This window comes from Hyperolius riggenbachi, chromosome 2, assembly GCF_040937935.1.
Source record: "Hyperolius riggenbachi isolate aHypRig1 chromosome 2, aHypRig1.pri, whole genome shotgun sequence".
NCBI classification, from domain to species: domain Eukaryota; kingdom Metazoa; phylum Chordata; class Amphibia; order Anura; family Hyperoliidae; genus Hyperolius; species Hyperolius riggenbachi.
The window spans coordinates 83657600-83674283 of record NC_090647.1 but is presented as its reverse complement, the minus strand read 5'-3'; the positions used below and the strand labels follow the sequence as shown (position 1 = coordinate 83674283).

Below are 16684 nucleotides of genomic sequence, written 5' to 3'. Positions count from 1 at the left end.
GGAGCGTATTACACCTGCGCAGCACTATTGCGCAGGTGCAGAACGCTCCTGGCTGTGGAAGCGGCATGCGGCCGGACTGCGCTGACTGGCTGAATTACCAGGACTCATAGCAGAAGATTCAGGTGGCGGAGGAGGACAACGAGGTACTGATTAGCCTGAAGGGGGCTGGAAGAAGCCCCAGGTATAAAACTTTTCATCCTTCTCAGGTACCATTTAATTCGTAGTCACCAAACCAAATTTTAACAACGTATCAAATTATTTGATTTCATGAGCAAAGTACATTTGCATAAACCAGCATCAACGCAGAATTATTAAATTCATTAGGAGTCGGTGCATTTTTTCCCCGACTCCAGGCACCCAAAATTGCCCCGACTCCAGAGCCCTGAACCGGAGGTGGATCTTTGGGGGGCGACAGATGGGACAGAGCCACATTCTCTGTCTAATTACATGGCTCTGTGACACCCCCCTCCCCCAGAGTTAAGCAACAAGATTTGTCAACTGCAACTCAGAGGTAGAACACAGGAGGCTCTTTTTAAAGCAAATTTCCCCATAAGAATTGATGGAAACCCAGTTGATTTGTTCAATACTTCAAACCCAGTTATGGTAAAATAGTATAAAACAGCAGTGCAAAAAGGAGAACTATCGGCTTTGTTGTGATGACGTGACAAGTTTTTTTTTGCTTGTATATCAAGTCAAAATTTCACAAAAAAGTGTTTCTTGTATTGCAAAGCACTCTTAAACCAAGTAAAGGGGCCCATACACGGGTCAATTTCATCCTTCGATCAATTGATTCGATCGACCCATAGAGTTGCATTAGATCTAATGGTCCAATAATGCATTTAGATCGATTTTCAATAGATTGGAAATGTGTTCCTAGTGTGTGGCAACATCAGATAGATTTCTGTCAGATTAGACCTGACAGGCATTTGACAGGAATCTGATAGTTCATTCTGCTGTAAATCTGAAAGTGTATGGCCACCTTCTCAATTCAAGGCTTTACTGTGGTGTGTGTGTGTGTGTGTGTGTGTGTGTGTGTGTGTGTGTGTGTGTGTGTGTGTGTGTGTGTGTGTGTGTGTGTGTGTGTGTGTGTGTGTGTGTGTGTGTGTGTGTGTGTGTGTGTGTGTGTGTGTGTGTGTGTGTGTGTGTGTGTGTGTGTGTGTGTGTGTGTGTGTGTGTGTGTGTGTGTGTGTGTGTGTGTGTGTGTGTCTCCTACGTGCAAAATCCCTGTAATACTGGGAATACACGGTTTTTGTAGCAGATTAGATGGTTCGATAGATAATTTCTATCATGTCCGATCTACCTTTCGATTCCTTTTCCTCTCAATTTCTGATAGAAGTGAATGGAAAAAGATAAGAAAACCGAGAGGAAGATAAGAATAGAGAGCTGAAATAGAGGCAAAAACGATCGAGAGCAGAAACAGTGTATTCCCAGCATAATCCTTGGTGAATAAAAATAGTTTGATTCTGAACTAGAGCAGGGCTTCTCAACCCTATCCTCAAGTACCACCAACAGTACAGGACTTGCAGAAAACCACAACCATTTACAGGTGAGGTAATTAGCTGCTTACCACAAAACATGCACTGTTGGTAGACCCTGAAGACAGGGTTGGGAAGCCCTATACTAGAGGGAGCCTCGGGGCCCATTTCCACTAGCCGCTGTGCGACGATCGCTTCTAAACTGCAGCAAATGTTAGTCGACGGAATAGTTTCCATTGATGTTAATTTACATTTGTGATGCAGGCAAAGTTATGGATAGCATGCTGCAGTTTCCCGCAGCACTCATCAGATTCCCATAGTGGTACTATTGAGACACGCCGCATGACAACCAGGAGTACCTGCGGGTGTATGCAATGCAGCCAGTGGAAATGGGTCCTTAAAGGCAACCAGGACTGAGCTGTGTCACATGGCTGTCCCCAGTACAGTGCTGTACATGTAAATAGACGGCGATTACGACATCTCCCGAGCGGCGGTTTCCACTCGGAGACTTAAGGCGGGGCGGAGCTCCACCTCGAGAAGATGCGTGCGCAGCCTGCGCATGATCTCCTTCAATAGCCGGCTCCAGGACCTGACGCCAATTGGCGTTAGGTGGTCCTTGGGCTGCCGCTGCGTCCACTCCCATTGGTGTGGGGTGGTCTTTAGGTAATTAAACAATACCAGTTGCCTGGCTCTCCTGCTGATCTGCCACTAATACTTTTAGCCGTAGACCTTGAACAAGCATGCAGCAGATCCAATGTTTAGACTGGTGCACACCAGAGCGGTTCTGGAGCGTTTTTTAAACCGCTTGGCTAATGAAAGTGAATGGGATGGTGCACACCAAAGCAGTTTGTTTTTTCCACAAACGCAAACTCAGGGGTGGTAGCATGTTGTAGATTTCTGAGGCGTTTCTGCCTCAATGTTAAACTATAGGAAAGAGGAAAACAGCTCTGGAAACCGCTAGATCAGAGCGGTTTTCAAGGCGTTTTTGTTACATAAGCTGTTCAGTAACCGCTTTACTGTAACAATATTTGAAATCTACTACACAAAAATGCTCCAAAAACGCTAGGCATGTTTAGAAAATCTCTCTAAACATGCCTAGAATCGCTCTGAAATCTGCTTCAAAAACCTCTAGCGTTTTGCAGATCTGCTAGAGGTTTTTGGTGTGCACTGGGCCTTTGACAATATTGTCAGATCTGACAAGATTAGCTGCATGCTTGTTTATGGTGTGATTGATACTACTGTAGTCAAGTAGGGCTGCCATGCAACTGGTATTTTAAACGTAATAAATATGGCAGCCTCCATATACTATTTGCTTCAGGTTCCCTTTAACCACTTAAAATTAACTCATGCACCTGAGTGAACCATATCACTAATTATGCTTCATAAAATGTGCATCGCAACACAATATATAAATAAAAATCATAAAATAATTAACAGTCTACAGTACACTCACATCCCAGATAAAACAAAAACTCTCAATCCCACCTTCCAATAAGACTATCACAAGGATAATATAACCTCATGTGATAGTCCTATTGGAAGGTGGGATTGAGTTTTTGTCTGGGATGTGAGTGTAGACTTCTTGGGAACAGGCGCTACAGCAATTTTAAACTATCCCTTTAGAGGACTTACGAGCCGAGTCATAGAAAAAGTTAATTACCTTAGGTGAATATCAGACCTCTACTGCAGAGTAAGTTATTTTATGCAAATCTGCAGTAAACAAATCCTGTAGCTAGGTAACGTCCTCCCTCGCTCAGCGCTGATATTCTGTGCTGACTGAGGGGGCGCGGCTAGTGAAGGGCAGTCAGTCATGTGGGCGGTCATGTGATGACGCCCACATGACCTAGTACAGTGTATACGGAGCTACGATGTGCCGCTCCCAGGGCTGAAAGCCTGCGCAGCCGCAGTACTGGGTATGCGGACTGCGCAGGCACTGGCAGAGGACTTTTAAAGCGGCGATTCTTAGCAGTGTGAGCTAAGGCGACCCTGGGCCGGGTCGGGGCCGCTAATGATAAGTGGATTATGCTAATGGGGCATCTGTAAACAGCAAGGGGGGCAGTGATCGTCTGCCCTGAGGTCTGATATTCACCTAAGGTAATTAACTTTTTTTCTATGACTCGGCTCGTAAGTCCTTTAACCACTGGCTAAGTTGAATATTCTGCATGAAGATCTCTGTACCTCAGTATGACAGTGCATTTCTTGCGACAATTTGTCAAATAATACACACAAAGGCATTGGCTTGAGAAAAGTGTTTAATAGCAGTAAGTTAGGCCATGAACTCATATGGAATTGGTTCCAGGAGCTCTGGTTCCTTCCCCAATTTTCGAACGAAGTGAGCTTCACTCGGCGGGGTTGGCTGCAAAAACAAAACAAATAACCATTACAATCCTGCGTCACAATAAAAATGATCATGAGATGATGGAGGAAGCATGGAAAAAGCTCTCAGAACCGGTGAAATGTCTGACTCAGTTTTACTGTTTTAGTAAATAGTTTGGAGATAGGTCATCATGGAGCATTTCTATGGAAGGGCATTCGATACAGGACACAAAATGGTGACCGGTCCTTACCTGACGCTTCAGCTGCACCCAGGTGCCCTTCTGCTTGGCATCGATCTTCTTTCTCTCGTTCTCCTTCACACGCTCCAGGAAGCTGTCTCTGCTCTTTGAGTGGCGGATGTGCTCAACACGGACATTAATTCTTTTGGCAAGGATCTTACCCCTAAACAAAATGAAAGCATTCATGTAATAGCTGGCAGGATTAACTCAACTCCTAGGCCAATGGATAGAGTGTTTGGTCCAAAAGTACAATCAGGTCAATGTGATCGATTTCAGTGACAAGTTTGATAATGATCACTGAACAGACAATGCTGCCCATTTGTGAGCCCCATATTAATGCCTGCTGATGCTTCCGGTCCGACTAAGATGGACAGGAGGCCAGGTCAGCACCCCGTAGGTAAGAGATACTACCCCCAGCCCCTGCGGCACACACCATTACAATAATCTCTAATGGGGAGGTTAGTTTTTAACTAACTGCACAGGTTGCTTTAAAAGGGAACCCGATTTGAGGGATTTCCTTTTGAAGGATACCCGATGTCAGAGGTAAATGGAGGGTGCCATATTTCTTTTTAATCAATACCAGTTGCCTGGCAGTCCTCCTGACCCTGTGTCTCTACTGGTAATACTTTTTTAGCCACAGACCCTGAACTGGCATGCAGGATCAGGTACTCAGACTCAGGTTTTACTGTATTAGCCATACGCTTGTTCAAGGGTTTTGACTCACTACTCAGGGCCCGTTTCCACTTGTGCGGTGGGAATCGTCGCGGGGAAAAAATTTGCATGTGGAAGCGAATTTCACATGTGGTATGCGAATTCGCATTCGGTTTCACATGGATGACTATGTATTCGAATTTAACCATGGCAGTGCCTCTGTACTTTTCCATTGTTTTTATGAGAAATCGTACGCGAATTTGCATGAAAATTCGCATACCAAAACCGCATGCAAATTTCCTATTAAATACATTGTATGCGAATCGCATAGCGGTATGCGAATTCTGATTGCTCTGCCGTGCAGATATTTTTCTGCACAGAAAACCGCTCAGAAATACTGACAAGTGGAATCAGTCCCATCCACTTGTATTGTCTATGCGAACCTGCATGCAGGGAAAAGCATGCAGATTCGCTCTAATGGAAACAAGCCCTCAAGCCAGAGGATCAACAGGGCTGCGACATGAATTTAAAAAAAATAAAATAAAATAAAAAAAAGGACCATATCTGCATGTCTTTACATAATTAGCAACTCCTGTAATACGTTCTAGAACAATCACATGAATGACTACAATTAAGCATAAACAGGCGTCTGATTAACCACTTGCCGACCTCACGCTTATACCGTGCGTTGGCAAAGTGGCAGCTGCAGGACCAGCGACGCAGTACTGCGTCGCCAGCTGCAGGCTGATTAATCAGGAAGCAGCCGCTCTCGCGAGCGGCTGCTTCCTGTCAATTCACGGCGGGGGGCTCCGTGAATAGCCTGCGGGCCGCCGATGGCGGCTCGCAGGCTAAATGTAAACAAGCGGAAATAATCCGCTTTGTTTACATTGTACGGCGCTGCTGCGCAGCAGCGCCGTAAGGCAGATCGGCGATCCCCGGCCAATCAGCGGCCGGGGATCGCCGCCATGTGACAGGGGACGTCCTGTCACTGGCTGCACAGGACGGATAGCGTCCTGTGCAGCCCGGATCACCGGGGGGAGAGGTAGGAGAGGGAGGGGGGTGAATGTCGCCGCGGAGGGGGGCTTTGAGGTGCCCCCCCCGCAACTAGCCTGCACGCAGGAGCGATCAGACCCCCCCTGCACATCATCCCCATAGGGGGGAAAAAAGGGGGGCGATCTGATCGCTCTGCGTGCACCCTCCTACATTAGATTCTGCGAGGAGACATGCATCCCAGCGACAACCATCAAGGTCTTTCCGAACAACAAGCCCTGGTTCAACGGAAGGCTACGCAGGCTCCGGAGGCAAAAAGAGGAAGCCCACAAATCTGGAACACCGGAGAGTTTCAGGGAAGCCAGGAACATCTTGAAAAGAGAGTTGAAGGTGGCAAAGAGAGACTACTCAAACAAGCTGAGTCGCAATCTCCAGTCCAACAATGTCCGAGAGGTCTGGAAAGGCCTAAGGGCAGCCACCAACTTCAAGCCTCCTTCCCAACACATACTTCCGAGCACTGCACTAGCTGAGGATCTCAACAAATTCTATTGCAGGTTCGAGGCCCAGCCCACCCACCCGGAGGATCAAACATCCTCACCCAGGCATCCACCCCCCTCCTCTCCTCCACACGCTGGTCATACTCCCTCAATACAGCTAACAGTCCAGGAGACCGATGTGCTGCGGCACCTCCGGAAGCTAAACACTAGGAAGGCCTCAGGCCCAGATGGCATATCCCCATCCTGTCTAAAAACATGTGCGGGACAGTTATCCCCGGTCCTCACTTCCATCTTCAACAGATCCCTGGAGCTGGGCAAAGTTCCCTCCTGCCTCAAAAAAGCCGACATCATCCCGGTCCCCAAGAAGCCAGGAGTCACGGACCTAAACAACTTTAGACCTGTCGCCCTAACCCCGATTATCATGAAGACCTTCGAGAGACTGGTCCTCTCCCACCTGAAGCTTCACACTGCCACCCTATTGGATCCTCTACAATTTGCATACAGGGCAAACCGGTCTGTGGAAGACGCCATTAACATCTGCCTTGCACATATCACTGAACACCTGGATAAACCAAAGACCTACGCAAGGATCCTCCTCCTGGACTTCAGTTCCGCGTTCAACACCATCTGCCCAAACATTCTGCACGACGACCTGGAACAGCTTGGTGTCGACCCAACCCTTTGCACCTGGATCAAGGACTTCCTTACGAACAGGACACAGCTAGTGAGACTCGGAGGCTGCTCCTCCAGTGTAAGAACCACAAACACAGGCGCCCCGCAAGGATGTGTACTGTCTCCGATGCTCTTCTCCCTGTATACAAACAGCTGCACCTCCTCCACGGATACAGTCAAGGTCATTAAGTTTGCAGATGACACCACCATCGTAGGACTCATGGGTGATAAAGCGGAACTGGAATATCACAGCGAGATCGAACGGATTCTCAGATGGTGCTCAGACAACAAACTTGTACTAAACACTGCAAAAACGGTGGAACTGATAGTGAACTTCAGAAAAAACGCTCCACAACCCAGCCCGGTCATCATTGATGGCACCGAAGTCACCAGGGTACATAGCGCGCGGTTCCTAGGCACCACCATCACGGAGAACTTGAGATGGGACGAAAACACCTCTACTACCCAAAAGAAGGCCCAGCAGAGACTGTTCTTCCTGAGGCAACTAAGGAAGTTTGGCATGCCCAGGGAGCTACTGACCAGTTTTTATACGGCGACCATCGAATCTGTCCTTTGCTCCTCCATCATTGTCTGGTACTCGGGGGCAAATGCGAAGGATAGGCACAAACTCCAGAGAGTCATCAATGTGGCTGAGAAGATCATTGGGTCGCCCCTGCCACCCTTAGACCTTCTCCATACATCCAGAATGAGGTCCAGGGCAAATAGAATCACACTCGATCCCTCCCACCCTGGCAATCACTTCTTCAGTCCTCTTCGCTCGGGACGTCGCTATAGGTCCATCTACACCAAAACCACCAGGCGTAGGAACACTTTCTTCCCTCAAGCGATCACTCTCCTCAACTCAGAATCTCTCTCCAATGCCATCTCCTAATCCCCTTCTGCTCCTCGGGGCACTAGAGGACGAATGCATGCCCATAGGCTGTCACTCATGTTCATCTCTGCATAACTAAGCGACAACCGCTCTATGTGTCTTTTACTATGTCGGAATGTTTTCCTTATAAATTGTACTATGTGTAATGTTACTTGTACTGTTTGCACTTGCCAATATGCCTTGTGTTCACAAATAATTCCGGGTGCGGCGCCTGTCGCACTTGGCGAAATAAAGTGATTCTGATTCTGATTCTGATCTGTGCTGGGGGCTGCAGAGCCCACCCAGCACAGATCACAACAAACAGCGCTGGTCCTTAAGGGGGGGGGGGGGGTAAAGGGTGGGTCCTCAAGTGGTTAAGGAACTCTCTCTGGGTACATGTAATTAAGGCAATGGAAAATTTGGGCCAAAAAAAAAAAAAAAAAACCCTCACGCTGCTCCTACAAAAAGTCCTGGTAACGTTCATTACTATTCCCCTTCCAGGTCACCACTGAGGTAAGCCAATAAAAGCATCCAGTTAAGGTGGCCATACACAGGTCGATTTGCTAGATTCGATCAACAGATAGATCCCTCTCTGATCGAATCTGATCAGAGGGATCGTATGGCTGCCTTTACTGCAAACAGATTGTGAATCGATTTCAGTATGAAACCAATCACAATCTGTGGTGGTGCCACCGCTGCCTCCCAAATCCCTACCCCCCCATACATTACCAGCTCCGGCCGGCGCAAGTGAAGGCAGCCGGACCGGAACGCGGAACCCAGCGGAGAAGACGACATCGGTGACAGCAGGGACTCGCACCAGCCAGAACAGGTACTGTGTTGCGGTCAGTCATTCGAACGCCGCTATCGACGCACTGCCGACCGAGAAATATTTTCCGCACGGACGGCTCGACGGGAACAATTGATTTCGGACGGAAATCAATTGTTTGCGTAACGATTTCACAGCAAATTTGATCACAGTGATCGAATCTGCTGTATATCGCCGGGAAAATCGTTAGGTGTATGGGCCCCTTTATTGCTCGTGGTCGTATTATGCGGTTTTATCGTAATTTGGGCTTAGTCTTTTGATGACACCCAACTTGCTGACTGAGGACTGCTACAGCCTTAATTCACATTTGGCCTATGCCCTATGGCAGTGCCAACTGTCCCCAAATTTCCAGTGCCATTTTGCCTGGCTCGCCATCTCCACCTTCCGTAAGCTATACTACAAGAAACATTAACCATTTCATTACCAGCAGTACCCAGCCTTTTATGACCAGAGAACATTGATACAAAAAAAATAAATAAAAACCAAGCCAGCTTATCAAAGGCACACCGCATGGATCCACCGATAGCCCACTCTGTCATTGCTAATACGGCAGAGCTCTGTGAGCCAGTCAGGGGCAGATTTCATTAGCTTCTGACCCAGTGATCAAAGTGAGCCAATGCAGGGCAAGTTAGCTAGTGGGCTAATTGAAAATTACACCCTGGCGGGGATAACTGGTGCTAAACAGGGCATAGATTTCCATTTGCACTGTCTGGAACCAGTTAAAGCTAAAATATAAGCAGAAAAACTCAGCAGCTCTATTTGGAGACCAGAGTCACTGTCCGCACACAGTGGCATGTGTACCTGTCCCATTCGTAGACTGACGGTGGTGCAAACTGCCTCCTGGCAGCACAAACAGCCCCTCCTATGTCATCTTTAGAGATGGTCAGTGAGATGCAAATAGCTCCAGCCCAATTCCAGACTGTATACAGTAGAATCCATTTATAGTAAACTCCAAGGGACCAGAAAAAGTAATTTACTATATTAGACGCTTACTATATCAGAACTGGTCATACATTGTACAGAAATTGGATTGGGCCTGAGGACTGAGTTTACTATATCAGAAATTACCATAACAAAATTCTCTACTTTAGAGGTCTCAAATGTGTTTAACACATCAGGGATTCGTAAGGGTATGTAAAGTGCTGAAATATTACCCTCGCCTGTACTTGGGGCCTGTTGTCACTGCATGCCTTTTGAACCAAGGCTTGTTATACATTTTACTAACAAGGGTGCCAATGGGCAGATGTTAATCCTAGTGTGCAGTTTCCACTTAAGTAATCCAATTATCACCAAATTACCAGCACAATGCCCAATACATTTTATAGCAATTGGGTGTCTGCCTCCATTAAAATAAACTGATATGGTCTTTGCAAACAAGCCATATGATGAAGAAATAGAATGCAGAATGCATTACTGTGCATTCTACATTTTATAGTGGAAACTGGCCCTTTGGCAAATACTCTGCTGTAAAATGTATAAATTGTGTTTCAAAGGAATGCTTTAAAAGAAAAAAGTCACCCATCACCTGTACACCTATCACCTGATTGGCTGACTGGAGTCTGCTGACCAGATAAAGGTAGGAAATTACTTTAGCTGGGAGTGAGCAATTGTGTTTGTTGCAGTTAGCATTCAGTTTAGAGGCAGTGGGGATAAATTCCCTGGGGGTGAGAGGTCCAGGGCTTGGCCGCACTTCCCTCTCGGTATCGCATGGTGGTTTGGGGGCCCCAGCCAGCAAGAGACTGGGGCCCCGCCTGTCGTGCGGACCAGTCATTGTGACACTTAAAAATAAGCTAACAAATGTTACTGCAAAAGCAGAAATTATTTTGCACAATAAACAAACAAAAATAAGGTTACTGCAGTCTACAACATAAGACTAAATTCACATACAGAAATGTTTCCCCTGACAGGACACAAGCCAGGCATGAGGGGGCCTGGTTTGCGTTTTAAGAGGATAATTAATTTAGCCCTCCCTGAATGACCAATATAGATACAAGACAAATCTAAATGGCAAAGTGTGTGGGCGGAACAGGTATAAAGTAATACTAATTCACTTACTTGACCTGTTTGTTCACGATTATACCCACAGCATGCTGTGTCACGTTGTAGATGCGGCCAGTTTTTCCATGGTAGCACTTGTGTGGCATCCCCTGTTGGATTGTGCCCATACCCTGCAAACAGTGAGACTGGGTCAGCAAACTGTAGGCTTTCCAGCTAGGCAGACGCATAGAAACCAATTACATACTGCCTCTCTTGCAGCCAAACTCAAAGGACAACTGAAGTGAGAAGAATATGGAGGCTGCCATATTTATTTCCTTTTAAACAATACCAGTTGCCTGCCAGCCCTGCTGATCTAGTCGGCTGCGGTAATGTCTGAACACCAGAAGCAAGCATGCAGCTAATCTTTTCAGATCTGACAAAGTCAGAAACATCTGATCAGCTTATGCTTGTTCAGGGGCTATGGCTAAACATATTAAAGGCAAAGGATCAGAGCAGCCGGGAAACTGATATTGCTTAAAGAGACTCTGTAACAAATTGTTTATCTTTATTTCTTCTATGCTATAAGTTCCTATGCCTTTTCTAATGTGGTCTGGCTTACTGCAGCTTTTCCTAATTGCACAGTAGCTGTGTTATCTCTGTTATATGATCTAATCTTCTCTCTATAGTCGGCACAGTCAGGCTGAGGCAGTCAGACTGGAATGTGCAGGGCTGCTTGTGATTAGCTAGAAGCTGTACACACCCCCTGCAGGCTCTGTGTGACTAACACACTCTGCTTAGCTGAGCCTATTAGAAGCTGGTTAGTTTGTTTGTAAACACTGCCTAAAACTGGCAATTACAAGCCAGGTTTGCAGCAGAGAATGGCAGAAACAGCACAGAGGGGACCAGGAGCACATAATGAATAGAATGGTATGCTTTTTATTGTAAGAATTTCAGAGTACAGATTCTCTTTAAAAGAAAATATGGCAGCCTCCTTACCCTTCTTGCTTCAGTTGTCCTTTAAAAGTGTACCCCTGAACCAGAGTAAAATCTTTTAAATAAAGCCCATGGTGGCTAGATTAACTTAAAAAGAAGTGCCCTGGGACTGCATGTTAGTGCCACCACCTGTTTCAGGCCTCTTCCATATGCGATAGAATATTCCAGTCGAATAAGAAAACCAGGAAGCTTCCACTAGCGACGGAGCGTGTATCTGAACTGCGCAGGCACAAGTTCCTATCCGCTCAAGCACAGGGAAAGCAAGTGCTAGTTTCACTGCACAGGCACAGCTCCAAGCTCACTCACTTAATAGTTTTGAGCCGTTTTAAGAAACTTTCGGATGGCAAGAGAAAAAAGGAGTGCAGCGAAGTACCTCCGATGGCAACAAGCAGAGCCAGGACACTCCTAAACAGATAATCTAGCATACCATAGGCTTTATCTAATGCTGGGGATACACGGTACGTTTCTGTACCGTGTATTGAGCAGCTGATCATATTCAGTTGCTCCGATCAAGCTGCTCGACCTCCGCCCGCTCGATCCCCGCCGGACTATGCCAGGGAATCGAGCGGCTGATAAGGAGCGCCGGCGGGGATGAGCGGTAATCGATCCACGCGGACGCGGCTGGGGTCGATACGGTGGCTAATCGGCCGCCGGATCGAGCCGTGTATTCCCAGCATAATAGATTTTACCTGGGTTCAGGGGTACTTAAGTTGCATCTTTCACTGGCTCCTGTAGACCAATTTCCCAGTGTGTAATTAAAGGAAGTAGTTCTTTCCAGGGCTGTGTAGACAGAACAAAAATAAGCCAACTCCACATCCCTTGCAGGGCTATGGAGTGTGTACAAAAATCATCCAACTCAGTTTATGAAACAACCGACTCCAGGTACCCAAAACTTGCTCTGACTCTTTAACTACACAGCCATGGTTCTTGCAAGACTACAGACATCGAGCTTACAACACCGCTCAGCATATATTGGCTACAATGTTCTGCAAAGTGTAGCCACAACATAGATGATAGAATAAATAAAAGTGTAGAATACAAAACATGCTCTCAGAACCGGTGAAATGATTAACTCACAATTACCATGAAGGTAAGTCGTTAGGAGAAGGATCATCATAGAGCGATGTTGTACTCAAGACTGGTATCGCTGCAGTTCAGTCTGGCTGCAGTTATGGACACACAAACCCATTAATAACCTGGGCAGTATATACTTCACAATTAATGGATACTGTAATACGCCTACTAGCTCAGCTGTCGGAATCTCACTACCGATAGTAATATGCAATTTTCAAAAGGTACACACTAACGTGTTCTCACCCTATGGCCAGTTTAAAGAGGAACTGTAACATAAAAAGATCCCCTGGGGGGTACTCACCTCGGGTGGGGGAAGCCTCCGGATCCTAATTAGGCTTCCCACGCCGTCCTCCATCCGTCAGGGGTCTCGCTGCAGCCCTCCGTGGAGTCCGGGCAGCGGTGACGTCATTTACCTTCCTGGCTCCTGCGCAGGCGCTCTGACGGCTGTCGGCTCCGAACTACACGGAAATACCCGATCGCCGTCGGGTCCGCTCTACTGCGCAGGCGCAAGTTTCCTGCGCCTGCGCAGTAGAGCGGACCCGAATGAGATCGGGTATTTCCGTGTAGTTCGGAATGGAAAGCCGCCACAGCGCCCCCGCTGGAGCCAGCAAAGGTAAATATTGAAATGACAGTCGGCACAGTCGCCGGCTGTTCGGAGGGCTGCGGAGAGACCCCCGTGGGACAGAGGACGGCGTGGGAAGCCTCATTAGGATCCGGAGGCTTCCCCCACCCGAGGTGAGTACCCCCCAGGGGATCTTTTTAATGTTACAGAGTCTCTTTAAAGGACAACTAACCTGAGGGATATTGAGACTAATTTCCTTTTAAACAATACCAGTTGCCTGGCATCCTCCTGATCTTTCATGCATAAGTAGCTAAGAGAAGGGGCCTTCTACTGCAATGGACATCCCTTCCCCATTACTCTGCGACAAGCTCCTTGTTGCTAGATGCTGTGGGGCTAGCATGGCACGAAGGGCGAGGGGGATTGGGGGGGTTAGGGGTCTGTCATCAGCTTGGAGGACCAACAGAGGCATGTCTTTTAGATGGGAACAAAAACACCCTCAGGTACACCATGTGCCCTTGTGTTAATTGCTCAAAAAGCTTCAAAACATTTGTTACCAAAAGTATAAGGTACCTTGATGTCCACAATATCACCCTTCTTGTAGATACGCATATAGGTAGACAGTGGTACCACTCCTAGAAGAGAAACAGCAGCATTAACACTAGAAACATTCATGGTCATCTTTCCATCAAACAGAGCTTTCTCCTGATGCTCTAATCTATAACTACTATATACACATCAGGCTTTCTCAATCAGGGTTCCTTGGCATTTTCCCCCACATCGTGCGGGAAGATCATAACAGGGGGTACTATAAAAAAGGCACACTAAATTGGGAGTCAGTAAAATAAGCACACATTAATAAAAAGCACTCGACTAAAGGAAACAGTGGTAGTGTAATAGGGGGTAGTGAAATATGGAGATCTGAAGGGAAAAAAAAAGGTTTGATGTTCTCAAATATTTATAGATAGGGAAAAAAAAAAAAAAAAAAAAGCAAAGTTTCTGGCTAATGTCCAACAGTGGGAATATTCCGGTGTGATATTTACTAAAACAAAAATGTGGACAGCCAGGTCAACTTTGCAAACCTGTCAATAATACTCTACATTTAAAAATAGTACTGAAATGTATGCAACTACTTTGCAGAAAATGCTAAATTGCTGATATATGCGAGTGACATGGGTTACTTTGGCATTCTATAAAAGAAGGTAAACAGAAAATTCACAACAAGAAGGAAACCGTAAAAAAAAAATCAAAAAAAAAAAAAAAACAACATTTACATAAGAGAAAGGATGAGCTCTGCAATGATTGCGAATGAAACAGAGCATATACACATGCAGGCCACAGCAGAGTGCAATAACTCACCCTTGCTGCTACCTTTGGCCACTGTGCTCCACCTCACTAATACTTCCGGCTTTGAAGCATTAAGTATCGGAGCGATAGAACATGACATGAACAGTCAGAAGCAATGATAAGGGCAAGTTAACTTTCTCTGCTGAGGCCCGCATGCATAAAGGAATTGTTTTATTCAGAACTCATAATCCGAATTGCGGAGCTCATCCCTACTCATGCTGCAGTGTCTTCCATGTTCAATATGGCACTAGCACCATTCAGCCTTGTTCTAGATTGCGTTGCAGTCGCTGCCTTAAAGTGAACCTCCGGACTAAAAATCGACTCAGCAGCTTGTGTTTCTTTAACAGTTTCACAGCATCAGAACTTTGTTTCTCTTATACAAGCCTCATTTTTAGCTGCACAGAAGAAAACTGCCTGGGCATTTTTCCCCTGATGCTGCAAAGCATGATGGGGTTGCTGATTTTGTTCTCGTTCTGCTGTTTTGGTGCAATTTTTTTTTTACATTTTGAATTTGACATTTAAAGCCTAGTGTGTGCAGCTGGGAGGGGTTATCAGGACAGTTGGAACTGTGTCTCCTGCTCCCTGTCACCTCCTTTCAACCAAAAAGATGGCTGCCCCCATGACAAAGATGGCAGCCCCCATGATTCACAAACATTTGCCTGTTCTTTTAAAACAGGGTGGGTAAGAGATTATATTACCTATCTATTCTAATTAACATAACTAATGTAACTTGATAACAGTATGTTTGTTTAGGCTGAAGTTCCCCTTTATTAATGAGGGTGCCACAGAAGATGCTGGCTCTATATAAATCAATAATACTGAGCGCCTCACTGGATCTGACTAGTAATCGTAAACAAATTACAACTCCGCAAAATTTCATGTACATTTTTGCAATTGCGCTTACACGCAATTACGATTTGCAAATTCAATTGATTTTGTGTAGTCAGTCATAATTTTGCATAAAATTTCACGAAATTTCACGTCATTTCTTGCAGAATTTAGCAGTGAATAGCAAAGCCCCCATACATGCTATTGCACCAAAACTGCTACATCGGTTTAGGGGAAACGTGGGTACAGGGCAAAAAAAACACTCCATAGTTTGAGAAACTTGATTTTAAAAATGCAAGTAAAAAATGGTTTTTAAAAACTTAGAAAAATGACAGTTTAAAAAACATTTTTTCATTGCATTTTTATAATAAAGTTTCTCAAAAACTACAAAGGTATTTTTGTGACTTCTACCCACTATTCTGCTTAACCACTTAACGACCGCCTAACGCCGATAGGCGTCGGCAGGTCGTTAGTGGTTTTACATGGAAACGGCCGCTCGTTCGTGAACAGCCTGCAAGCCTCCGATCGCGGCTCGCAGGCTAAATGTAATCATGCGGGGAAGAAATCCCCGCTGTTTACATCATACGGCGCTACTGCGCCGTAAAGGAGATCAGTGATCCCTGGCCTCTGATTGGCTGGGGATCGCAGGCATCCGATAGGCTGAAGCCCATCAGAGGCGACGCAGGACGGATCGCCGCCCTGTGCACCCATAGGAAGGAGGGGAGGGAAGGACAGGGAGGCTGGGTATCGCTGCGGAGGGGGCTTTGAGGAGCCCCCCAACCCCCCCCCCCGGCTTGGTCACACAGAGCAGCGGTGATCAGATCCCCCCCCCCAGCAGGACATCCCCCTGATCGCCCTGCGTGCCTGCTGATCTGTGCTGTGGGCTGGAGAGCCCACGCAGCACAGATCAGTGAAAAACAGCCCGGTCCTTAATTGGTTACCGTATGTAGCAATTTTGGTAGCAATAGCATGTATGGGGTCTTTGCTATTAACCTCTAAAGTCAGCAAGAAATTATGCAACAATTTGCGAAAATTACGAGAAATTTTAAAATACTACTTTTACATACGAATCACAATTTTCTCTGAAATATCGCATTACGGTTACAATGCGCAATTGCGATGCAAAATTTTGCACATGCAAAATTTCAGCCCACCACTGGATCTGACCCACAAGAAAAGCATGACAATAGCAAGCAGAACAAAACTGAAAAGTGGCAGTGACTAAAGGCTCATCTACACGGTACAATTTTCCAACAGATAGATGGATCTGATAAGACATTGCACTGTGTGTAGACGTCCAAATTGTTTCAGATCAATTTTGCAACAGATTTTGCTTTGATAAGTACCCAAAATCTATTGCAAAATCTAA

General features: G+C 46.2%; 1 protein-coding gene and 1 non-coding gene across 4 annotated transcripts in view; both read right to left on the bottom strand.

The window, feature by feature from the left end:
• Positions 1–3714: 3714 nt before the first annotated feature.
• RPL21 (ribosomal protein L21) overlaps positions 3715–16684 on the bottom strand; it is a 500216-nt gene continuing 487246 nt past the window's right edge. For all 3 annotated transcript variants that reach the window (XM_068266995.1, XM_068266993.1, XM_068266994.1), the window contains exons 3-6: positions 13714–13775; positions 10593–10705; positions 4043–4193; positions 3715–3831 (exon numbers count right to left, since the gene is read on the bottom strand). In XM_068266995.1, the coding sequence (XP_068123096.1) occupies positions 3742–3831; positions 4043–4193; positions 10593–10705; positions 13714–13775 (416 nt within the window). In that variant the 3' untranslated portion in view covers positions 3715–3741. The remainder of the gene's footprint in view (positions 3832–4042; positions 4194–10592; positions 10706–13713; positions 13776–16684) is intronic.
• On the bottom strand, positions 10427–10563 carry LOC137555123 (small nucleolar RNA SNORA27). Its single transcript, XR_011027822.1, has one exon. It is a non-coding gene; the product is annotated as a small nucleolar RNA SNORA27 (small nucleolar RNA).